The sequence below is a fragment of the Erigeron canadensis genome, chromosome 9 (genome assembly GCF_010389155.1).
Source record: "Erigeron canadensis isolate Cc75 chromosome 9, C_canadensis_v1, whole genome shotgun sequence".
Classification (NCBI taxonomy): Eukaryota; Viridiplantae; Streptophyta; class Magnoliopsida; order Asterales; family Asteraceae; genus Erigeron; species Erigeron canadensis.
Window position 1 is genome coordinate 22533935 of NC_057769.1, and position 27163 is coordinate 22561097.

General features: G+C 35.3%; 2 protein-coding genes and 1 long non-coding RNA gene across 3 annotated transcripts; 2 read left to right on the forward strand and 1 right to left on the reverse strand.

The window, feature by feature from the left end:
* Nucleotides 1–410: 410 nt before the first annotated feature.
* Nucleotides 411–1317, reverse strand: LOC122580833. Its single transcript, XR_006320891.1, has 2 exons — nucleotides 776–1317; nucleotides 411–689 (listed from the first exon to the last, which is right to left on the reverse strand). It is a non-coding gene; the product is annotated as an uncharacterized LOC122580833 (long non-coding RNA).
* Nucleotides 1318–4035: 2718 nt separating this feature from the next.
* On the forward strand, nucleotides 4036–26349 carry LOC122583349. Its single transcript, XM_043755765.1, has 7 exons — nucleotides 4036–5119; nucleotides 7255–8162; nucleotides 8484–8528; nucleotides 9241–10254; nucleotides 11336–12253; nucleotides 14501–14682; nucleotides 26262–26349. The coding sequence occupies exons 1-6, from the start codon at nucleotides 4036–4038 to the stop codon at nucleotides 14627–14629; spliced, it is 4098 nt and encodes a 1365-aa protein (XP_043611700.1). The 3' UTR covers nucleotides 14630–14682; nucleotides 26262–26349.
* Nucleotides 18118–20744, forward strand: LOC122583350. Its single transcript, XM_043755766.1, has 3 exons — nucleotides 18118–18598; nucleotides 18810–19864; nucleotides 20061–20744. Exons 1-3 carry the CDS (start codon nucleotides 18118–18120, stop codon nucleotides 20742–20744), a joined length of 2220 nt encoding a protein of 739 aa, XP_043611701.1.
* Nucleotides 26350–27163: the final 814 nt, after the last annotated feature.

A 27163-nucleotide genomic window follows, 5' to 3' on the forward strand; every position in this document is an offset into this window, starting at 1 on the left:
TATAATGGTTAGTATAGTTATTTTAAAGGTTGAGAGACTAATGGTGTTTTTGTTTAATTTAGAGTGGGGTTGTATCGTATTTATGAGGTATTGTTTTAATGGAGAGCAATTCTGACATTTTCCCCCTATAACTTTCAACATGGAGTCTATTCTTTTTAATAAAGAGTATAGATTATATGTAATTTTTATTAGTGATTTTTAGATTTTTATTAGAAATTTCCTAAAGTTCATAGTTAAAACTAGGAAAGTTGGGCCACCCGATGGGCGGCGGCAAAGAGCGTGGCTTTTGTGTTTTATCGGCGAACGCTTTTGTGTTGTAAACATAGCTAATATTTTTGTCTAATAGTACAGAGGTTTTAGTTACATATGCCCATATATAGTGGGGCTTTCATGTTACAAAAAGTTAAAGATGGCATTGGTTACTTCTAAACTAAACTATATATACGTTTCTGGAGACAAAAGATTGAAGTTACAATGCCATTGGCTACTTCTAAACTATATATACGCTACTGGAGACAAAAGACTGAAGTTGCAAACGTTTGGTTCGATGTGGCATGTTGCTTCTGGAGACAAAAGATAGCAGTTGCAAAAGTTTGGTTTTATATGGCATCTTGCTTTGTACGGAAGTTTTTGATCGTTGATGGTTTAATGATCCAGCTTGCGTCTTTTTGACTGTTTTGTTGGGGTACCTGCATTGTATTGCATTAAAGATGATTAAGTAGATATGTTAGTAGTATGTATAATAGCTATGGAAGATGAAAGTTTATGTGTTTACTTTCTGGGGTGAATTCCAATCTCCTAGATGATGCAGAACGTGTTTTAGTTGTTTGTGGTGTTGTTGGAGATAAGGTATGCTGTGTTGATGATGAAGCAGGCTGCGTTTGCATGTTAGTTACTTTGTGAACTGTTGCCTTTATTCTTTGTGATCTTCGCTCTCGATATGCTTGTATATGAAACGTCATTGATTTTCCTTCAAGTGATGTGATTTCTGCGGGTATTGCATGGCCAGGTCTGCAGGTGTCCGTTATCATTAACTGGTGGTATTCAACGCCTATCATTGTTGTTGCTGAGTTATGGTTGATGGTAATATTCAGTTCTCCAGTTTCGTCTTCAATTTTTGCAGAGAGTTGGTACCTGTGATTAATGATTTACAATTTAGATCGCTAATTATATATATATAAAAAAAAAGAAACAACTACAGAAAGAAAAAGGGAGAGGAGAGTAAAATTTATGATTTGTCTGCCCAGAAGGTGTAGACAAAACTCGCTCATCAAACCAAAACAAAGCTCCACAATATTGACAAACATTTGTGCAGTCTCCAATATCAATATATTCAGGAGAAAGAAGATATTGGTCTGCAGACTGAGAGTGTAAGCCTACATTGAGGCCCAAGGGATTTGATGAGGAACTTCCTTGTTCAGATGAACGGACCCTCCTGAAGTTGTTATTTAAGATAGATGCACGTCGAGAGGCTTGACGACGTGATTGTTCACCGGTATAAGCAACATTTCTAGAAGTAGATGGGCCGGTAGTTTGTTTAGAAATTTCACGTGTACGCTTGTTGTTACAACGTGTGGCTGACTGCATATCGGAATTAACAAAGAAGATTCTGCGCAACTAATAGAAATAAAGACTAATAACGTTTAAAACAGTATTCATATAGGTGTATTTGCATTTTCATATTGTTCTATCAACATTTGTAAACTTGTGTATTCGTATTTGGAATAGAAGTTTAAAATATTTTAGCACAATAAAGTAGACTGAGAGACAACAAACACGTTGGGTAGCATCGTTGATGAGAATTGCAAAGATTCAACTAAAATGTAAAAATTAGGTTGAAATTTAATTGCTAGAAAAACATTGCAAATCTGAAAGACTAAGCAATCACTTACAGTGGAAAATGTTGAAAAACCTGTTCCTCGTAGATGAAGAAGTTGGCAAGAAGAAACAGGGGCAAATGCATTATTGATCATCATACTTGATATACCAACAATAATTCACTCAGATATGAGATTACATAATGTTTAATTAATGATATTAATATTTGAAAAAGATTAATCTTTTTATGTGGTTACCATATAGTTAGGTTACATCATGTAGATGAACCTAAGAAACCCAAAAATATGAATAATTCCTTTCTTTTTTATCTAATGCTCAAAGTTTCATAAGACAAATTTGTCACAAATCGAAATTAAATAAAACCTTTAGTAAAAGATTTTTATAATTAAAAAAATTCCCCCTAAACTAACAATCAGAATTATTCAAAGATAATATCTAATTTAATTGTTAAAATGAATGATAAACAACATACCAATTACATCCTTTTAAATCCAGATGTATGGAAGCAAGAAAGGATAGGAAGATACACTAAAGTAATGGTACCTGCTATGTATTTTGTTCATAATATATCGAAGAAGAACACGTATACCCCCAAAAAATACACGTGGCAATAATAGAGAAGGTTGTAAACTTTCAGTCATATACTTATAAAAATAAGAGTATAAAAATAAGAGGACTATGGGGGTCGAACCCGCGAACAACAAATCTAAAGGAAATAGCCAAAACCAATTCAGCGAAATGCTAATTTGTTTAATAACCGCATAAGCTTATATAAATGATGGTTAAGAGCGGTTACTGTTCATAAACATTGTCATTAATGAGATTACAATATCCACTGTCTAATCTAAATATATATATATATATATATATTTTATATAAAACAATCGATAACATTATTTTATTAGAGATTTTTAGATATAACTATTTAGCATAAATGTAAATTTTTTAATGAAAATTACTATTAAAAAGCCTTAAAGTTAAATAAACACAAGCTTAAATAAAAATTAACTAGTCTTCAATTCCGTGCAATAAACAGGTAGATTTAATTCCGTCTAACTAAATAAATTGCTAACATATAAACAGTTTTATAATAGCATGTTTAAAAATATTCAATATCACTATACAATGATGAAAAAGATTACCTTTTATCATAAAACCTAAAAAAATAAATCAAACAACTTATAATCAATGAATAATATAAGGAAAAACTTTGGTAAAAGAAAATATATATATAAATAACTAGTTTGGACAGATTTACATTTTATCAAACAATATATCTGTATCTAAAAAAAAAATCAGGTTAGGGACTTTTTGGGGCTTTTAGAAGGTTAAAAGCCCAAACTTTTAAATATAAGCCCCTTTTAAACTTATAGCCATGTTTGGTTGTTCATTTGAATTCAAAAGTTCCTAAACGCCCCGAAAGGTTTTTAAAATAAAAGTTTGTGTAAGAAGAATTGAAATAAAAGCCCCAGCTTCTACCCATTTGCAAGCTCCAGCTACAAACCCCTAGTTACAGCTCGATCTCCAATAAAATTAAAAACAATAAAAATGTGTTTTCTAATTTTGCATATACAAGTGGACACAATCTTTTTCGTTTTCCTGGAACTTTATTTTGGAAAAACTAAGATTTAATCGCATATATTGTTTTACATGTTTTTTCGAAAAACAAAATATAAATACAAAAGGTGTTTTTCCAACTAAAGAGTCTCTAGCATTTCTTTCTTACAGCAACAGAAAGAGAAATGGTAGTATTAAGTATTTGACCGATTGGTGTAAATTCAATTTATTTTATTCTTGTATATGTAATTTTTGTATCGTCATCTTGGTAGATACGATTGTTAATAAAAGTTAAGCCGCAGTATTTATAATTTTATATCTCGCTTTTGTGAAGAAAACTACCTCTTTTAGAAAAAAATGGGAAAAGTTAAGTAAAACATGCAATATCTATCTTAGGTAAAGCAGGAGGATTATGTAAAATTTAAAGAGAGGTTATTTATGTTTATTAAATTTAAAAGTTTAATTTATAATTTTTTTTTAAGTGGCATTACTTGAGCTTTAAAAAATGTGCAGTTTAAAAAAAAGTGGACTTGAAAAGTCATCACGCTGGGTCGCTCTCTGTTTTCACTTTTCACTTTTTCTGACCTCCATCAATGATTTTATATATTTACATGGTTAAACTATATTCATTCATCAATGATGTCTTTAGATAGTGGGGAGTCTCAACTTCCCCCCTCCACTGCACAACGGTTACAACCATGCCGTATATTCGAACTACATGAAATCCTTTTAGCAACCGAAAACTTTAATGAATCTTTCGTGATTGGTAAAGGGGGCTTTGGAAAAGTGTACAAAGGTAAAGTTACGGTTGGAACTAGTCATGTTGCCGTTGCTATTAAACGGTTAGATCTGATTTCTGATCATGGGGCAACAGAGTTCTGGGCTGAAGTCGAGATGCTTTCGAAGTTGCGTCACTCTCATCTAGTGTCTCTGATTGGTTATTGTTACCATGAAAGAGAAATGATACTAGTATATGAGTATATGCCGAATGGAACACTTGAAGATCATCTCCATAATCTCCGCACCCGTCTTTCTTGGGTTGATCGGCTAAAAATATGCATAGGCGCCGCCCGTGGGGTAGACTACCTTCACACTGGTACCGGTATTGAGTTTGGTGTTATACACCGAGATGTCAAAAGCTCAAATATTTTGTTATGCGAAAATTGGGTAGCTAAAATATCGGATTTTGGGTTGTCCAGAGTAGGCCCAACGAATCAACCATACCCTTATGTTAACACTATTGTAAAAGGCACTTTTGGGTATCTTGATCCAAACTATTTTGCCACTGGAAAGTTCACAAGGAAGTCTGATGTGTATGCTTTTGGTGTTGTACTGTTTGAAGTGTTGTGTCGGAAGCGACCATTGGATACGAGTCTTGAATTTGGTTTAGCTACGTGGGCACAAGACTCGATCAAAGAAGGCAAGTTAAAGAGTATAGTTGATTCTGATATAAGGGGTGAAATATCCCCAAAATGTTTGAAGGGGTTTGCTAGAATTGCGTACAGATGCTTAGCAAATTATCCAAAGCATCGTCCTACCATGACTGAGATTATATATACTCTGGAATCTCTACTTACCCTGTCGTTGCACGTTCAACACAAGTCGATATTTACTAGAAGGGTTGATGTGTTTCCCTCCATCTTTGCCGATGAAAACCCAGGCGAGTCGATATTTACTAGAATGGTTGAAGTGTTTCCCTTCATAATTATCGGTGAAAATCCAGGTATTCCGATGTCCTCCTCTATTCTATTCTAGTATCCTCAACTTTTGTTAGAATATTTAGGAATGACGTTGCCTTAATATATGTTTATTATTCAAAATACTTAACTTATGGTATTAAAATCATCATTTTCAAAATCAAAAACAAAAAAACTGGCCGGTAAAATGGACCAGTGGAACCGGGAAGAACCAAAGGCCGGTCTGTTTAACGCAGTAACAGTTTAACTAAAGCAACAATGCATAAACCAGACGGTCGAACCATTTTTTAAAACATTGCTTTTAATAAAACAAATAAGTTAAATCAAGATATATATTTTCGAACTTTCAAAGCAGTGGATCTTTTGATGGTGTCCACCGCACTAGTTGCCAGAACTTCACTACCAACAACCGCTAGCTCTATCTTCGACCACTTCACCTGGGGCCCTCTTTGGAGGTTATGGGGGAGAGGATGTTGGCTTAGAGACCAAAGATCGAATCTCAATTCCCTATGGTTTCGGACATTTACCTCTTCGGACGCGTGCGGGCCGTGTTATCGTACCCTTGGTCTCCTTCGGGTTCCAATTTCTAGCAGACTGCCCGCTTGGATGTCACTTGGATGTCACTACTAGGATTGGATACACTAACTAACTAACAAGCCATTCTAAAGAAACACCGAATCCCCATCAACGACGCCCAAACAAGAAAAAAAAAAGGTTAATGAATCTGAAACTAAAGTGAGTAACAAACCTGCTTAGATCTAATGATGTTTTATTATTCTTGTACGTTTAGTCATGTTCAAATTTGTGTGATGACCCATATATAACATCCTAGTTTTGGTTGAGGTACTATTCTTTCTTGTGTAGCTAAGTAGTTAATTACTAAAATAGCGGTGTAGCGGTCAAGTTCCGCTACATGCTACGTTGGTTATAGCGGTGAGATAACGGTGGTATAGCGGTAATGAAAATATTATGCAATATCTATATATATATAATACTTAATACTTAATATTTAATAAGATTATCAATTAATACTTTATACTTGATAGAAATAGCAAAAGTTAAACTTAAAAGTGTCCATATTTGAAACATTTGTGTTACTACTTGCAAAAATTAGTGTTTCTTTCAAGTTTTGGCCAAAAAAAAAAAACGCTATAACACCGCTATTTTACCACTCTTTGGACCGCTCTAGCACTGATATCGGTAAAATAGCGCCGCTAATAGTGGGACCGCTATTTTACCTCAGGTCCGCTATCCGCTATAGCACCGCTATAGCGCCGCTATTAACTACACAGTTGTATAGATTCAGCTTTCTAATGCTTTTAGAATTTTTTTTTGAAAATGGGATGAATGGTTGATTTGGGATTTGGAATGAACTAGTAATAACTAATAAGGGAGGTTTTTAATTGAGGAAAAAAGTTAAGTGAGGATGTTTTTGTGGTTAGATATTATTATTATTATTCTTATGATTGTTACATTCAAATAATAAATAAATCAGAAAAAATGAGAATTTATATGATGCATTGATAAGTTAAAGTATCCTTTATGCATAATGATATTTCTGATCTATATATCCAAAGAAAATGTAAGTTCTCTTATGGTTTTCTTGATTTAATCCGGTATATATATGGATAATGTTAAATTAATATGGCATACACTTTCAAAATTTTAATGTGACTTGATATTCTGGATTAATATAATTTGCATTTAAAACTTTTTAAAGGTAAAGATAATATATGCGTTTATTATAAAATCAAATTAGTTATTACTAGTATGTTTTAGAAAATGAAAAGATGTTATTCACTCATTTCTTCAATTCACCACATTATTGATTGTGTGGGTGTCATTCTTTAATTGGTCAATCCAGTTATAAAGACACCTTGTTATATGACCCTAGAAGAGTATGGTCGACTTCCTTGTATTGAAAAAGAAGAGCCCACTTTCATATTGAATTCATGTAATCCCATTCGAAGAGAGAAATAATCCACCAAAAAAAAAGTCTACTGTTATTATTTGAATTTGTATGTAAAATAGAGCTTCCAATTTGTTTACAAGCGTAGAAAGAGTTTGTGAATACCTATCTACTTGTCTCCCGACCCCCTTTTCCATGCTTTTACATTTCTCATTGTCTGAGTGTCTGACACATCTGTTCTGTCCCCTGTAGAGTATATTGACCGTGGTTCTATCCTATATGAAGACATAAAATCAGCCACCAACAACTATGCTGATGAAAATCTTGTTAAACAAACTACTTCCTCAAATATTTACAAAGGAAGACTCGTGCAGACATCAGGAGAAGTGATCAATATTGTTGTACGGAGATGTACGCAACTACACATTGCAGCCAACGAGATTATTATGCTAAAAGATCTCAGGCATGAAAATATCCTTCCTATCTTCAAATTTTGTGAGATGGTTGATACTCTAGTGATCATAAACAAACATGAGGCAAATGAAAGCCTGGACAAACATCTAAGTTGCTCAACCCTTGGTTGGATGCAAAGACTCCATATTTGTGTTGGTATAGCACGTGCATTGACTTACCTTCATTATGATGCAGAAGTGAATCATTGTGTGATACATGGTAACATCAAGAGCTCCAAAATTTTACTAGATCACGACTGGGAACCGAAGTTACATGGTTTTGGATTTGCTGTTAGAGCTAAAAGGAATCAGCTTTACAATACCGATAAATACAACCGCTCATTATACTATATGGACCCAGCATATGAACACACTAGAGGTTTGACTCATAAGTCAGATGTCTTCTCCTTTGGTGTTGTATTGTTTGAAGCTCTGTTTGGGAGGGATGCATCGTCTGTTCTAAGCACTCCTGATCACAATGATAAATTGTACTTTGCTCGATTGGCCCGAGTTCATTATGAAGAGAAGACCCTGGATGATATGATCGATCCCTATCTCCGAGTACAGATGAATTTGGAATCACTAATCGTCTTCTCCGAGACAGCTTATTTTTGCTTGAAGGAGAAACCGTCAGAACGTCCAGATATGAAAAAAGTTCTCCAAAGACTTAACTCAGCGTTGGAACTTCAGCGCAAACATGAAAGTCTTGTAAGGCCATCAATCGCTTATATATATATATATATATATATATATGAGAAAAGTGAGTATGGGGCTCTTATGCATCCAACTTGGGTGAAAAACCCCTCACATACTAATTTTTTAATATTTTGAATAAATACTTGGGCCCCCATGTTTTTACCTTTTAAAAAAGGATATGTGAGGGGTTTCTCACCCAACTTGGGTGCCTAACAGCCTCATATTCCCTTCCCCTATATATATATTATATATATATATATATATATCTGTTATTCTGAATTATAAGTTTGGTAAACTAGCTAATTCTCAATTTTGTGATCATTGATATTATAGGAACATTCAACAGTTGGAGAAGCTACATCATCTAACCACTTGAAGGTAACGACATATAATACTTAATTCTATCTATGTCAATTCATTTGTCACCTGTTAGATTTGTTTTGAGTAGGTTAATTGTTCAAAAAATAAAATAAATATACATCAATAATTCTGTCTATCATGATCATAAGCAGAGAGGCCGTATGAGGGCCAATTCCCACTGTAAACTCTTAAGAGATTTTTTTTTCCTTTCATTTATTTTGAAGGGGAGTATGGTATCTATTGCACTTGATAGATGTCTGGATAATATGATTGGTCCTTTTGCAAACGTATAAAGTTTTAGTTTCGATTTTGCCCTCTCATAAAATTTTTCCAGGTAGCGCCCTTAGATGCATAAGAAAGTTTGTGTACGTATAATTTGCTGAGTTAGATAATGTTTTCAGGCATTCGTTATTGCTAGCAAATTTGTTTTCTTTTCTCTTTACCACTTCGATTTATTCCATCTACCAAATATCTTATTTTTTAATGTTTTGAAAGATAGAAAGGTATTTTAAAAAAGATATCTAATTAAAGTACATGGACTGATTAAATGTTGCAGGTAAAATTAAATGCACACATAATCACGTAACCTGTTCATTTGGTTTACAAGTTATTGGATTATCTAATTAAGAAAAAAATACTAAGTTTAGAAAATCCATTGACTAAGGAACAAATAAATAAATTGAATGATTTATAAGGGACAAGAAAATGTTTCATGATTTTCTTATTACAGGTGAAAACATTGGATCACTTAAAAATCCAACTGGGCGACATAAAGTTGGCAACAAACAATTTTTCCGAAAAATATAGCATTGGTTCAGGTGGATATGCTACCGTCTACAAAGCAGAACTTGACTATTTTGATAGCAGAACTTCACCGACACTGAATAAAGGAGAGAAAAGAGTTGAAGTGCCCAAGAGACGTGGCATTGTAGCTATCAAACGTATCTTTAGTTTTGATATCTTCCGCAGGGGAGACGGGCAAGCAGAAAAAGGGTTCCTAGCTGAAATTGAATTGCTTAGCAAGTGTAAGCATCCAAATATAGTTTCTCTTATTGGCTTTTGTAACGAAGAAACTGAGATGATTTTGGTTTATGAGTATGCAACTAATGGAAGTCTTGAAGCGTATTTAGGAAAGAATGATAACATCACGAATCTTACTTGGGATAAACGTATAAAGATATCAATTGATATTGCACATGGATTACGTTATCTTCATGAGGTCACTAAGGACAAAGAATGCATAATACATAGGGATATAAAGAGCGCTAACATTTTATTAGATGATAAGTGGGAGGCAAAGATTGCAGACTTTGGGCTCTCCAAACTACATCCTACATATAACCTACGTAGCACCCTCGATACGGGTAACATTGGCGGTACCCAAGTGTACCTGGATCCAGAGTATGAGAAAACCGGTAACTTGAAAACTAGCTCGGATATTTATTCCTTCGGAGTAGTTTTGTGTGAAATATTGTCTGGGAATGTGGCATATGATAATATCTACAATACAATGGGGCTTCCATCAATAGTACGACAATGCTTTAATGACGGAACTATAGAGGAATTGGTAGATCCACAGATGAAGGAATCTGGTGAAAATACTTTTGTGCTTGATGACGGCCTTAATCACGATTCTTTATATACATTTTCAAAAATAGCAAGTCAATGTGTAGCGGAAGCTCAAGCTCGCCGTCCAACAATGGAAGTTATCCTTAGAGAGCTTGAGAAATCTTTAAATTATCAAGTAAGTAACCGTTTTTGTCTGAACATTTTTTGAAGATTTGATTCTTTGGAAAATAGTTTCTAACCACATGAACCTATTATATTATAATATATGTGAAATGTTTGTTTGAAAACTAAATTTTCTGTGAAAACTAGAAAACTGGTTCAAAACACACTGTGATCTGAATTTAACACAACGTGTTTTAATTATGTTTTTATAAAACACAATGTGTTTTTATTGTGTAATCTAAAATACGTTGTGTTAAGTTTAAATCACAATGTGTTTTTGATAGCGTTGTAAATCAGAAAATTGTTCAAAGACAATGTGATATGAACTTAACACAATGTGTTTTTGAAAAACATATTAAAAACACATTGTGTTAAATTCAGATCACAGTGTGTTTGACAGTTTTCTAGTTTTCACGAAAATTTTAGTTTCAAATGATGAAAACCCACTTAACATAATGTGTTTTAGAAAACTATTGTGTTAGGTTCAGATCACAGTGTGTTTTGACTAGTTTTTCCGTTTTCATGGAAATTTTAGTTTTCAAATGATCATTTATTATTGTTTATATGTATAATAACTATTTTTTAACTTTAAAATTCAAACTTAGATAAAACACATTTCTACATTTTTTTTTTAACATTTCTACATTTAATTTGAGATTTTACATATACAGTATATGATATTATAAAAAATCAATAATTTTAACATTTGTACAACTGCTTGTAATATTAAACATCATAAAACGACATTGTACTTGAATTAAAAGATTGAATGGAGATGTCTGGCGTAAAATTTTGATACTAAACAAAAGTTTGAAGTAAATATTTTCATTTGAGATATATATATATATATATATATAGGGAAAAAGGAATATAAGGTTGTCGGGCATCTAAGCTTAGGTGTGGAACCCCTCACATACCAATATTTTATTATTTCTTGTTTAATGAATAAATGTTTGGGCCCCATGAATTTTATGGTTTAAAAAATTAGTATGCGAGTGTTCTACACCTAAGTTTAGATACCCGATAACCTTATATTACCATCCCTATATATATATATATATATATATCGAGGTTGAGAGTGTTATAATTCACAGAATAACAGGAAGGACAACCTCCAAATTTCACTTGAAACGATAAAGTTAGGCACACAAAACTTCAATGACTGCAACTGCACTGGAAAAGGAAGATTTTGGAGGTTGTATGAAGGAGAAATTTCACTTGGAATTGCTAATGGACATACCCCAATCGTTGCAAAGAGATTTGATGGCCAGTCGGATGAAGGAAACTCACAATTTATGACGGAGTTGAAAGTTCTTTTTGAACATAAGCACAAAAATATCGTTGGTCTTGTAGGGTATTGTAATGAAATGAGTGAAAAAATAATTGTATATGAGCATGCCTCAAACGGAACACTGGATAAGCATTTGGACAATGCTAATCTTACGTGGATGAAACGTCTCAAGATAGGCATCGATGTTGCAAAGGCATTGGAATATCTTCACACCGGTGGCACCACCAAAGATACTCCGATGATACATAGAGACATCAAAAGCAGTAACATTCTACTTGACGGTGATTGGAGTGCTAAACTTTCTAATTTAGAGGAGTTATCAAATGCTAGGGGACCAAAGAAAGTTGAACATATTGATGAGAATAATGCATATGGCTCACTGAGCTACATAGACCCACAATACGAAGCGTTGGGTTTTTTATATCCAACATCTGACAGGTATTCATTAGGTGTGGTTTTATTAGAGATGATGTTGGGGAAATTGGCATGTGCAGAGGAATTTGAGGGTCTCTACTATAAGTCTTTAGTCCGTTTGGCTAAAACGTGGTATAAAAATAATACTCTGGATGAGAAAATATTTAAAGGTATAAAAGAACAAATTGTGCAAGAATCATTGGATACATATTCTGCCATCACCTTTAAATGCCTTCAAAATTATGGTATATATCGGCCAGGTGCTAGTGAGCTGGTTGACCAACTTACATTGGCATTGGCATACCAAGTAAGTGCATTCTTTTCATAATAATTTTATAAGATTAGTAATTTCCTTTCATTAATTGCATTCCTAACCAAATTGGATTAATATAATTCTAGATTTTATCATAAAGTAAATAAACGAAATACACTACAATAACAACCTTAGAAATGCTTAAACTTTTACCAGTTACCTTTGTTTATACTTATTAATTATTATATGTTGATCTTCCTATATAAGTGCATATGAATATTTAAGTTTTATATACATGTGTGAACATTTTCTAAAACCCTTTCTGGTGTGACAATTACAATGTTTTTTCCAGCTTATAAATGTGAATATTTTGCATTCATTTATAAAATTCAAATAAGTTAACAAAAATTACCCACATTTTTAAAATACGTAAGAAAAGACGTTAAAAGCTGAGATATTGGTTGTGATGTTCTTTTCCAATAATAAATTAAAATCAAATTAATGATTAAGAATTCTAAAGCATGGTTTCTGATGAAATAATAGTTGTAGAAAATTGAAATGCTTATTATTATTATTATTATTATTATTATTATTATTATTATTATTATTATTATTATAATATACATCACTTTATTAGAAACTAGATTAAACCCGCACGTTGTCCGGGGCTGACTGAGAACGTAATTTAAAATTAATTGAAAATAACATTATTATTCATAGTTTATGATTATATTAAAAAATAGTCAATTTATAACTGATGCATATAATAGAATTATTTATATCTATACTATATTATAAAGCAGATCTTCTCTGTCTACATTTAAATTTTCAACATTTACTTTCCCAAAATGCCCATATATCAATTTTATATTTACTTAACACTCTTTCTCTCTTCTCAAATATCAACCAATCATTTTTTTTTCTCTCTCCTCCATAAATTATTTATTCCTCCGATTCATTCATATCTTTTATCTCAAAAACCATACATCGATAAATTATAAAAATTACATGGGTGTTCTTAAAATTTCATGCTCTTTTATTAGAGATGTCATTCGATATACTTTCGACAATTTTTTAAATCTGAAGGCGGAACCCCGTACGTTTAAGGCATTTGGCTATCACACTCTATGACCTATTACACTTTATGACCTATCACCTCCACCATTTCACCCCCGCAATGCGCTGTTATTTACTCTCGTAATTTATAAATATGTAATATATATCAAAAATTTTAAAGCATGACTAATGAAACGTAAATATTTATAAATCATAAAACTCTTTTTTATATGATCTATATTTATTAAATATAATATAATAAACAACTCATTTGAAACAATGATAATTGTCATTGAACTAATAAAAAGACACGGTCTAAAGCATATAAACATCTTTATGCTCATATATTATCAAAATGCGGAATCTTAGTTATATATAAATAAGTTACAAATATAGATTTAAATATCAAAAATATATGTGTGAAATTGATAGAGTGAATATCTAATTTAACATTGATAATATAATCGGTTAGTAAAATATTATATGTAATTATCAATATAATCTAGTTTTATATTATATTAAATTAAATTACATTCCCCGTACAAAGAAAATTAAATACAAAGGAATATAGAAAGAGATAAGTTACATTGATCGACAATATATTATCAATGTCTTTTAATTAGTGTTAATATTCAAAAAATATCTACCGTAGTTTGCAAAAAAATAAACAAATATTAAGTTATATCAAATGGTTTGTGCATAATATTAAAAGTTATAAGTCATGAGTTTTAATCTTGTATTTAGCTTTTTTATTTGCTATTTAAAATTGATAAATAAAAATGTCCACAAAGACAAATGATGACGTGGCAAATGAAGTGTCGCATGAGCACTAAAAAATATATATTTAAATGTCAATATATAAAAAAAACGTTAAAATTATCAGAAAATGCCACCTAAGGAAAAAGCTTAGTTGTCATGAAAATATAAGTGTCACATAGGAAAAAACCTATCCTCTGTTGCTTCATTATTATTTTGTCAAAGTTGTACTTACTTATTTTCTCTAAATTTAGTTGTTAATTACTAACAATCTAAAAGGGAAATTGGGATTCTCTCTAAGTTATTTCTCCAACTTGAGTCAAGTTAGTGAAATCTTGATTCTTAATTGAAAATCAAGGGTCAAGATTCAAAGATCATTTTTGAATCTTGGTCTTTGATTTTCATCTAAAAGTCAAGATTACCCTACTCATATTAAGGTAAATTGAAGGAATCGTCTATTTAATTATGTTTCAATTGTTTGAAATACAGGAGGATTATGAGATATGGGAGCCTAATTTCCCAAAGACTATGAAAGCCTGTGCAAGATTTCAAACACTAAATTTGAGTTTAGTGGTAAAAAAATATTTGATAGGTTCTCTCCTCAACGTGAAAGAATAAAGAATTTTTCCGACTTGATCTGCAAAGGCTTCCTATTTCAAGAAGGCAAAGCGGTACAGTTATGACATACTATATATATATATATGGAAAATTGAATTTAAGGCTATATGACACCCAAGTCTAGGTGTGGAAACCCGTACATACTAATTTTTAGTATTTCTTGTTTAATGAATAAATGTTTGGGCCCATGAGTTTTTATGGTTTAAAAATGTAGTATGTGAGTGTTTCACACTTAAGCTTAGATACCCGATGATGATGTACTATCGCTAATGCTCCGGATCCTCCGGATATCAACACTAATCACGCGAGTTAAACCCTTAATGCAAGTAGCAAGTCGACAGGCTCCGAACCCTACGGACGCCTAGCAGACATATAGTACGATCAAGAACGTGCACCAACATGTACGTCTTGTACTTGTACCTCCAAACCTATAAAAATAACACAGTTGTCCAAGATAACGGAATTGTGTCTAACGTTACCGTTAGGGTAACTGTTAAGCCCAATTCCTACTCTTCCTTTAAGGCCCAATTTCCTAATCTCCTTTGGATGCTTATAAATACCCTTCATGGAACTTCTAAAGGACCAATGCATTCACACACACCTAAGCTCACTCACTCTACTACTTGGTGGCGTGAGTCTAATCCTTCACACCATTAGGGAACTGCCAACAAGTACGAGATTACTTATTATCACCCCTAAATCATCTATTTTCATTCTCTCATATAAGATTATACCCCTACTAATTTAAGTGTAACATTACCCTTAAACAAGTGGCGCCATCCACACGGAAATAACAATAATCTTGTACGAGAATGGCAAAGGAAGGTGATCCACGGTCACCTCCAGGTTTTGAAACCTCAAGAACAACGCCTACGGCCCCTCCGACCGCTAGACAGCTGGAGGAATTCACACCACTTCTAAGAGAATATCTCAGACAAATCGAAAGGAAAAGTGCTCGAACAAGACTAGCATTTTCTGATGAAGAGGAAGCGACGGAAGAAGATTTCGAAGCAGAAACACCAGCTTACAGAGCCTCCGGAAGCAGACAAAGAACAAGAGTTCATTTTGACGAAGCTTCTCCAAGGCATAACTATCGATATGAATATCAAAGGGCTCCGAACTTTCCACCTTTAGCAGAAGAGTATGTCCGCATAGCAGGCCAAACATACAATCATGATTATCATGCTTATGACAGTCCACCCCTGCGCCATACCCATAACCAAAATATAAACTCTCATCAATACTTCACCCCACAGCCTACCAGGAGGTCCGGAAATGCTCACACGTATTTTTCTACTCCGCAGCCTGGTAGGGGACAAGTACAAAATACAAGCTACCACCACGCGCATACCTCAGGCAATACAAGATATGGTCCGCAGCCTCCGGGATGGTTTCCAAGTGAAGAAGACATGATAGTACATACAGAACCAGGCCCTTTTGTACAGTGGATCGAAGACTATCCGCTACCAGAAGGAGGATTGCCAAAAGGAATAGAAATGTACGATGGAAAAGAAGATCCGGATAATCACTTAAAACACTTCAACGGAATGATCCGTATGCAAAGGTGGAATGTCCCAATAGCATGTCACATGTTTGCTCTCACCCTAAAAGATTTGGCACGTGTCTGGTTGGATGCCCAACCGGAGGGTAGCATCACCAGTTTCGAAGATTTGAAAGCTAAATTTCGTTCTCATTTCAGTCAACAAAGAAAATGCAAGAAAATGCACTTAGAGGCCCACAATATCAAAAGAAGAGAGAACAAACGATCCGACAGTTCATAACTCGTTACACAGATGAAACAGCGTTGATGAAAGGCCTCAGTGAAAATAAAAAATATCAGGTTTCGTGCATGGTCTACGTTATCAACCCCTCGTAGAATTTCTTTCTACGGACCTTCCGCAAGAATATACGGTGTTGATGGATAAGACCTACACATTTTTGGTGGGCAAAGAAACAGCCGGAGGAGTCACAAGTCCCGGTTATGGAAAAGATTTGGACAGAAATAGAAGAAATCGAAACTTTCGCCACAAAAGATTCCGAACAGCACCATTTAATAGGTCACACAACAGAGCCTCTGGAAGCCACTCAAACGCCCAGCACCCAACAAAGAATACCCGTGACATACTGGCTACAGAAAAGGCTCCGGCGAGAGGTAACTTTCGAGGCAGAGATATGACTAAATTTTGCGAATTTCACAATCGTTATGGTCATGAGACAAACGAGTGTAAAGTCTTCAAACACAAAGTCGAAGAAGCCATGAAATTTGGAAAATACTCAATGTTCTTGAAAGGCATTAAAGAGCCAGGACCAAGGCAGAATAATGGTAAAAATCCAGTGATTGAGGCTCCGGACACTAAGGTGGAACCTTTGGAAGAAATAATTGCCACAATCCATCCGAAACGTCCGGTATTCAAAAGAGAAAGCATCAAAAATGAAACTTGGAAGAAAATCCCCATAAGTTTTCCCACTATAGAAGATGATGAAGCATCGGAGGCACCGATCATAATCGGAGCCATCGTGGGCAATCACCCAGTAAAAAGAATTCATATGGACACTGGAAGTGGATGTGAAATAATGTATGAGCACTGTTTTTTGAAGTTAAAGGCCACATTAAGAAAAAAGAGAAAAGACAATATAAGCCCCCTAGTGGGATTTTCAAATGAAAGAACGTGGTCGTTGGGGGAAATCACACTCAATGTCACTATTGGAGAGGCTCCGCGGACAAGATCAGAATTTTTAACCTTCGTAATAGTAAGGGCAGAATCACCATATAACATCATCTTGGGCTGACCAGCAATGAGGAAATTGGGTTTGGTACCTTCTCCAATTCATGCAGTGGTGAAATTTCCAACTCCGCAAGGGATAGGCTCCATTAAAACAGAGATACGGCCGGAGGTGCAGTGCTCGCAGATAAGAGCTACGGAGGTCGGAGAATGCTCCAAGAAAAATGAAAGCCTGGAATTGGAAACGGAAAAATTATTTATCAATGAAAAATATCCGGAACAACATGTGATGATTGGAAAACAATTGCCAACTCAATATAAAAGAAAACTCAAGGAAGTGCTGGAAAAGAACAAAGATGTGTTTGCTTGGACACCCGCAGACATGACGGGTGTCCCACGAGAGTTAAAAATAGATGGTGAAGTGTTTGACACACATCATTTAAAAACGAGACCCCACTTGGAGCCTATTAGGCAGAAACGCCGGAGCCTTGCCCTAGACCGGCGCAAGGCTGCGAAAGAGCAGGTGGAAGATTTAATAAAAACTGGTATCCTTCGAAAGGTTAAGTATGAGAGTTGGGTTGCCAATCCGGTAATGGTGAGGAAGCATGATGGAGGCTGGAGAATGTGTGTCGATTTCACTGACATCAACAAAGCTTGTCCCAAGGACTGCTACCCGCTTCCGGAAATCGATTGGAAAGTGGATCCCTTGTAGGCTTCCGATTAAAATGTTTTTTAGATGCCTACAAAGGCTACCACCAAATTCAAATGCACCCGGACGATGAGGATAAAACAGCTTTCTACACGGCGGAAGGGATTTTTTGTTACAAGAAAATGCCATTTGGTTTAAAAAATGCAGGGGCAACGTACCAAAGATTGGTAGATAAGGTGTTTGGAAGGCAAATAGGGAGAAACTTGGAAGTCTATGTAGACGACATGGTAATAAAAAGTAGAAGCGAAGAGGATATGTTTGTAGATATTGAAGAAACGTTCAAGACGCTCCGCTCCATCAACATGAAATTAAATCCTAAAAAATGCTCGTTTGGAGTTGAGGAGGGTCAATTTTTAGGACATGTGATCACAAAAGAAGGATTTCGGGCCGATCCGGAAAAAGTTAAGGATATTCAAAATATGAAGCCTCCGCATGCCCTCAAAGAGGTCCAAAGCCTCAATGGCAAGCTTACGGCCCTTCATCGTTTTTTGTCCAAGTCAGCAGATAAATCCCTCCCTTTCTTCCACACCCTTAAAGGTTGTTTAGAAAAGCAAAATTTCAAATGGACGGAAGAAGCACAAAAGGCTTTCACCTAGTTAAAAGATTATCTTTGTCAACTGCCAACCATGACAGCTCCGATTCCTGGAGAAGTCCTCCAAATGTACTTAGCAGCCTCCGAAGAAACTATAAGTGCAGTACTAATAGCAAGTAGGAAAGGAATTCAACAGCCAATATACTATGTGAGCAGAGTCTTACAAGCTCCCGAAACGAGATATCTCGAAATTGAAAAGTTGGCCCTTGGGTCTAGTTCACGCAGCCCGAAGGCTACGGCGCTATTTTCAAGCACATTCAATTCAATTGTTAACCGACAAGCCCATTAAGCAAATCTTATCAAGGCCGGAAGTTTTGGGAAGATTGGCAAAGTGGGCAGTAGAGCTAGGAGAGCATGAGATTGAGTTCAAACCCAGAAATGCAATTAAAGGCCAGATATTAGCAGACTTTCTGGCAGAAGTCCCAGCAACAAAAGCACAAAATAAGAGAAAGATCATACAAGAGGCAAAGTCGGAAGGGTCGGAGGAGGCGCCAGTGTCAGAAACTTGGAAACTTTTCATCGATGGAGCCTCTAGCATGGATGGCTCCGGAGCAGGACTCATTTTAACAAACCCAGAAGGACAGGAATTCACTTATGCACTCCGTTTTGATTTCAAAGCCTCAAATAATGCTACGGAATACGAGGCATTATTGGCAGGGTTACGAATTGCAAGACAAATGAAGGTCGAGCATATTCATGCTTGCATGGATTCACAGATAGTTGCTTTTCAGGTAGATGGAACGTATGAGGCAAAAGAGCCAGCAATGAAGAAATATTTGGAAAAGGTAAGGCAAATAAGGCATAAGTTTAAAACGTTCCGGATACAGAACATTAGCCAAAGCCGTAACAAAATTGCTGATGCCTTAAGCAAATTAGCCTCCACCTCCTTCGCCCATCTAACCAAAGAGGTACTTGTTGAAACTTTACCAAAAAGTTCTATAGAAGAATTCATTGTGGCACCTGTTGAAGAGGAAGACCAAAATTGGATGACCCCGATAATTGAGTATTTGACAAGTGGTATATTACCAGCGGACAAAGATGAAGCAAGGAAAATTAGGATCAAGGCTCCACAATATATTCTCCGAGAGGAGGGGCTTTACAAAAAATCCTATCTGGGGCCACTATTAAGATGTGTAGGACCAAATCAGGCAAAAATGATCATTGCAGAAATACATCAGGGATGTTGCGGAGCTCACGCAGGTCCCAGAACGGTAGTAGCAAAAATTACAAAAATGGGTTATTATTGGCCATCTTTATACAGTCATACTTTGAAAACAATTCAGACTTGTGAATCATGTCAACTCCACGCTACAGTCCCGAAGGCTCCGAAACATGAACTCATTCCAGTAACGGCAGCGTGGCCTTTTTTCTAAATGGGGCATCAACATAGTGGGACCTTTTCCGCAGGCGCCGGGGCGAGTTAAGTTTTTGGTTGTAGCGGTGGACTATTTCACAAAATGGATTGAAGCTAAACCATTGGTCACAATTTCTGGTAAGCAAATGGAAAAGTTTGTATGGGAACAAGTGGTGACACGATTTGGAATACCTCAAGTTATAATCAGTGATAATGGAAAACAATTTAGTCAAGGAATTTTCCCACAATTTTGCAAAAATCTGGAAATTCAACAACGCTTCACGTCCGTAGCCCACCCACAGGCTAACGGACAGGTCGAAGCCATGAACAAACAGATTGTGCACGGAATCAAGACAAGGTTGGGAAGGTGCCAAAGTGGATGGCTGGACGAATTGCATCAGGTATTATGGGCCCTACGTACAACGCCAAAAACAAGTAACGGGGAAACCCCCTTCAGTCTTGTATATGGCTCCGAAGCAATGATCCCGACGGAGGCATGTGTACCAACCATCCGCAGGTTTAATGATGAAGAAGAAAACGAAGAACAACTCCGACAAAACTTGCACTTACTTGAGGAAAGAAGAGAAATAGCTTCGATATGGGAAAGAGCTTACAAAACACAAATAAAGAAGTATTATGATCAAAGAATCAAAAAAGAAGTTTTCAGGCCAGGAGATTACGTTTTCAGGAACAATGAGGCAAGCAAAGCTGAGAAGATAGGCAAGTTAGGACCCTAGTGGGAAGGCCCGTACAAAGTGATAGAAGCTTGCGGAAATGGATCCTACAAGTTAGCAACACTTCAAGAAGAAACCCTTCCAAGGACATGGAACGGATCACAATTAAAAAGATGCTATTTGTAATTTTGGTTTTCCTGAGGCTACGGCCCATGTCCTCATGTATAAAGGCTCCGGCCAAACTAATGAAAGTACATCCGCCTAAGGTCACACAAACCTAGGCAGTATGAAGATTTTGCAAAGCACTCCCTAAATACAAGTGTTATTATTAAAATTAACATGCTACGGCCTCCCACAGAGCTTACGCATCAACAAACTTGCAAAGGTGGCAAGATGAACCTTAGAAATTTCCTCTAAGCGTTATTATTAAAATTAACGTGCTACGGCCTCCCACGGAGCCTACGCATCAACAAACTTGCAAAAGTGGCAAGATGAACCTTAGAAATTTCCTCTAAGTGTTATTATTAAAATTAACATGCTACGGCCTCCCACGGAGCCTACGCATCAACAAACTTGCAAAGGTGGCAAGATAAACCTTAGAATTTTCCTCTAAGTGTTATTATTAAAATTAACATGCTACGGCCTCCCACGGAGCCTACGCATCAACAAACTTGCAAAAGTGGCAAGATGAACATAAATATTGTTCATAAGAAAATAAAGCAAGATAAAAGAGTATTGTATTAAGCCAACAAAGGCTATTACAGACCACAGGAGCATAAGAATTGTTCACAAATTAATCTTAAGGATTTTGAACGGATGAGTTCGAACGAGCCGCGGACGAAGTAGCTGCTTGGACAGGCACAAAGGCACCGGGAGCAGGGATTGCGAGAAGTGCGGAAGCAGAAAGGTTAGTATCAGAAGCAAGTGTGTTCAAATACTCAAACTTCTTGTCCAAGTAGCTATCAGATGGAATATGGGGGAACACCATTTTTAATGGCTTTTTTGAAACGGGAGGTTCTGAAATGTGCTCAGGATGAAGTGTATCCCGCTCTGTCTCATCACCAGTGTTGGACCCATCACTACCAGAGCTATCGACATCCGGACGACTTTGAGTTTGATCTTTCTTTAACTTTTTCACAGCCATAGGGCTCTTGCCGACACCATGTTTCGGAGGCTCCGCTATAAACTCCTCCTCAACCACCCTATCAGTCACACCAACAAAACCCTCCGATTCCACATCCTCGGATGGTTTGGATTTCTTGCGAGTCTTTGGAATTTTCTTTTTGGTGGATTTCCGCTTTAAATTCTTTTCAGATGTACCACTCGTAGCAGTTTCCTCTTGTTTCCCCTTTTTATTCAACATTACTTGCTTGACGAAGTCTTCTTCAATTTCTTTCCGACAGGCAACAGTCTCCGCCGTCTCTTGCAGAACGACAACATCTTTTTCATGAGAAATACAAGAAATTGCTTTCGCAGTTTGGCCTTCCGGAAGCACCGGAGCAGCATCAATGTTTTCTAGAGCAGATCCCATATAAGCCAAAAATTCCATAGCTGCGAATAATTAAAAATAAATAAATAATAACAATAACAATATATGTATGAAAACAATAAAGGCAAGCAAAGCAAGAACAAGTTATATTAAAAGCACAATTAAATCCCAGTATAAATACAAAATATTTGCAGGAGGGGTCGGAGATTCCGTACCCTCCCCTTTCTTATTCACAAGCCTAGGAACCGCCGGATGGTATGACCAAACTTGACTTAATTTGGCTAAATATAAGATAGCTTCAGGAAGGGTCCGGCTCAATGTAGGCCTACACAACTTCGACACCAATTCTGGATCAAATTCAATCTCATCCGCAGTATCCGCAAAGGTACCACGAGCATGACCTTTCAATTTCAAAACAGTTGGATATATGTCAGGAACAATAGAGGCGTCGGCATAAAAAAACCTATTTTTCCAACCTTTAATGGAGGCAACAACACCATAAACACACTCCGGAAGCTTCAAACCGGGTCTTTTTTGAATAGTAAACCAGTCCCCATCGGCTCCCAAACAAAAGAATTTCCGAAAATTGCCTACTGTAGGCTCCGCACCGTGCGCACGACAAATAGCCTCAAACATTGTTATACGAATGGCTCCGAAGGGAGTTAATTGGGATATATGACACTTAAAATGTTGTAATACTTCGAGGAAGAGGGTGGTAAAAGGTAAACGGACATTTGCTACCTCAAACATAGACATATATAAAGCTACCTTCCCTTCAGGAACCATCCTCGCGTTGTCAGAGGGGCGAGGGAGAGTGTAGTGTTTACCTACGGGGAACCTATATTCGGAGAGAAATTGTACTAATTCATCTTTTTTGACTTTACAAAAACTTATGCACAAATCTTTCCTATTACCCATAATAAAACTCGTTTAAAAGAAAGCAAAACACACCTGCGGTGAATACGGGAGAAGGAAGATATTATGATGCCTACGGAATAAATATAAGAGGAGAAGAGTTTGGGAGAATTGAGAGAAAACGAGAAAAATGAGGGGAAAAGGCGAGTATTTATAAAGAAAAAGGGTCACTGTTCATGAGGGAGGATGTGTCGAAACGGCAGAAGACGGGCAGTCGCACACGTGTATCCCACTAACTCTGACATTCCTCCTTTTTTTGTGACGATTCACCAAACCAAGAGAGACGTGTCCCCCACTGACGAGAGAAAAACAAAAGACAAGGCGGCGCATTAATTATTTTGTCTTCACTTTCTTTTTATTTTTTCGGGGGGAAAGGACGTAATAATAATAATAACAATAAAAGAAAAAGGCTACGAGTTTCAAATACGAACAAAAATTTTATTATTGTAAAAATTAACTTTATCCCATTATTATGAAGAACATAACACTGGGCTAGGGGGCTTGATGATGTACCATCGCTAATGCTCCGGATCCTCCGGATATCAACACTAATCACGCGAGTTAAACCCTTAATGCAAGTCGCAAGTCGACAGGCTCCGAACCCTACGGACGCCTAGCAGACATATAGTACGATCAAGAACGTGCACCAACATGTACGTCTTGTACTTGTACCTCCAAACCTATAAAAATAACACAGCTGTCCAAAATAACGGATTTGTGTCTAACGTTACCGTTAGGGTAACCGTTAAGCCCAATTCCTACTCTTCCTTCGAGCCCAATTTCTTAATCTCCTTTGGATGCTTATAAATACCCCTTCATGGAACTTCTAAAGGACCAATGCATTCACACACACCTAAGCTCACTCACTCTACTACTTGGTGGCGTGAGGCTAATCCTTCACACCATTAGGGAACCGCCAACAAGTACGAGATTACTTATTATCACCCCTAAATCATCTATTTTCATTCTCTCATATAAGATTATACCCCTACTAATTTAAGTGTAGCATTACCCTTAAACACCCGACAGCCTTATATTACCATTATATATATATATATATATATATATTCCAGTCTTAAGATAAAAACACGATGAGAACGCTTATTAATTACATTTTGATGCATAAAAAATCCATAAAACTAACATTGTTTATAACTAATTATCATTATTTAAGTGTTTAACAAAACATTGATCCGTTAAAATTGAGAAAATCACATTTTTTTGTTTTGTGCATCCATCTTAGATGCATATTCATCAAAATGGATACATAAATTTAGAGAGGTAATTTTGTCAGTTTTGATGGATGAATGCGTTGTTAAAAACTAAAATTATGATAATTAGTTATATATTTTGTTAGTTTTATTGACTTATAATGCATCAAAATCACGTTTTAAAATGTTCTCATTTTGTTATCATTTTAAGGGTGTTCTCACTAAAAAACAACCCTATATTATATATGTGTGTGTGTGTGGTGGGGGGGGGGGGGGGGGGGGGGAGGTGAGAGATAGACTAAACAAGTGTGAGAACCATTGCCGTCTATCAAATCCATACTATTACCAGATACGTCCGGTGATAACCCTGTATATCCAATAAGGCAACGCGTATTGTATCCATAAATCATATATTTTTTTTAATTTTAAAATTTTTCTTTTGGGAATAAGTTTTTCTTAAAATAAGAAATATTAATGATTTAAAATCCACACCAAAAGTTCTCACTCTTATTTTGATTTTCACGTTAACCCTATTTTGTATATGTAATAATACTGTATAAAGATTTTACTCTCCCTTCTTACATCATTCGACTTCTAATACGGAGTATTAGAGAAGAGTATATTACCTTTACCTTAACAATCTTAATCAATAATTACGTACCTTTTTATATTATTCAACTCCCTCGACTTATATCTTAATTAATACTTATCTTATATATCTAGTTATACTTTCTATTTACACAATTATATTTTAACAAGCACCACATGTTGGAGCTTTCTATATTATTCAACTCCCTCTACGAGCTTTCAGTGTGTAGGCTCGAGCTCGACTCCTTGTACCTACAATATGGCTCGAGCTCGACTTGAAGAGCTCGAAATAGGCTCGAGTTTAACTTGTGTCTATAAACATGACTCGAGCTCGGCTCGAAAATATATATCACTTATAACAAAATTTAAACAAATAGCCCTTGTAGAATTAGAAACTTACTATTTAAGAATTATATATGTAAATATTTACATTATATATGGAAAGCTCGAAAAGCTCGATAAGTATTCGAGCCGAGCTGTGTAAAGCTCGAGCTCGACTCGATAATTATTTCGAGCCTTAATTTAGGGCTCGGGCTTGAACTCGATAAAAGTTTGACTCGATCGAGTCAAGTTCGAGTTGCTCGATAAAAGATCGGCTCGTTGGCAGCCCTATATATATATATATATATATATATATGAATATATATGAAAAGTTTCATGTGTGCCAGTGTGTACACCTGAGATCTTAGACTTATAAAGGTTAACCTTGCTTTTAAAACTTTTTATTTACAACATTTTTTAAGGTTTTGAAAAAATGTATTAATTTAAAACGTGAACTTTTAGAACGTTTTATATGTAAATGAAGGGTAAAAATATGAGCTCTAATACATAATTTAAAAGCTTTCATAAGTTTTTTTTTTTTCATCGACTCACACCATTTGTAGGATACAACCCATCACCAACCTTTACCCATGGATTTTCATCTTGACCCTGTGAGTATTATTTCTTAAATTGAATGCCTTGTTATTTACTTGGTGCAATAACTTTTAAAAAGAAAAGTGTATTATTTCTTAAATTGAATGCCTTGTTATTTACTCGGTGCAATAACTTTTAAAAAGAAAAGTAAGCACATGAGCTGATGAGCAGTGGAGCACATCTTAATATATTGTTTTATAAATTTCTAAGACAAAAAGCCTTGGAAGTTGGAAACATGCATGATGCATGTACCTCTTTTTAATATAGATTTGGTTCGATTTATTTGTTTGTTGTATAGTGTGTATGTAATACTCGTACGCTTTTTTTTCTTTTTAGTAAGCACATCTTAATTGTTTTATAAATTTGTAGACAAAAAGCCTTGGAAACATGCATGTAGTACGGTACATGATGTACCTCTTTTTAATATAGATTTGGTTTGATTTATTTGTTTGTTTGTATCAGTGGTTTTCATTAGGGAGTAAAGGAAAAAGAAATGTGATGATATCGTCAAGATTATTTGCATACCCAAATCGCTCGGAACGCAAGTGGCAATTAACTTCAAACTCAAGGTTCCTTTCTGTTTCTCCTCTTCTTAATTTGTATTTGTTACGAAGTTTTTAGATCATTCCTAACCAGTTCATTCTTTTTATCTACATTTTTTCTTGCTAAATTATTATCTTCTTACCTCTTTCACCTTTACTATTTTCCTACTTTTTATTAAAAGGATTCATTTCCTCAAAACCCTTTTTTTCATATACTACTATCAATACATATTTTATACAATCTTATTATGTGTAATAATATATACTCCTCCAGTCCCATATTAAATGTCCAATATTGACTTATCAAATCTCCTGCTTTAAACTTTGACCACGAAAATATTTGTATATACTATATAAGACTTTATATGAATTATATGGACGGATTGAGTTTTCAATTTATTTTTAACTGATATAACTTCATCAACTATTATATAATATAAACAAAGATATTTATAGTTAAAGATATAAACAGAAGACTTGACAAATCAAAATTGAACATTTAATATGGGACGGAGGGAGTATATATACATATATTTGTATATGACTAAAAGGTGTTGTAAAAATATCACTTACCTTATAGCAAATCCCAGCAAAAGTTTTATACTGCTAGAAGTAGATCTGTTTTTGTGTTTTAACTAAAGACAGGTGGTAATCATCCATTTCTCATATCGTATACTACATGTGATTTTTTTTTATATTTATAAATCAAGATTTTACTATCTTCTGTAGTGCTTTAGTATTAATGTTCGTCATTACGAGTAATTTGTTTCCATAGGCCTAATGTGTAAATTGACTAAACATTGATACATATTTTAGTTTAGT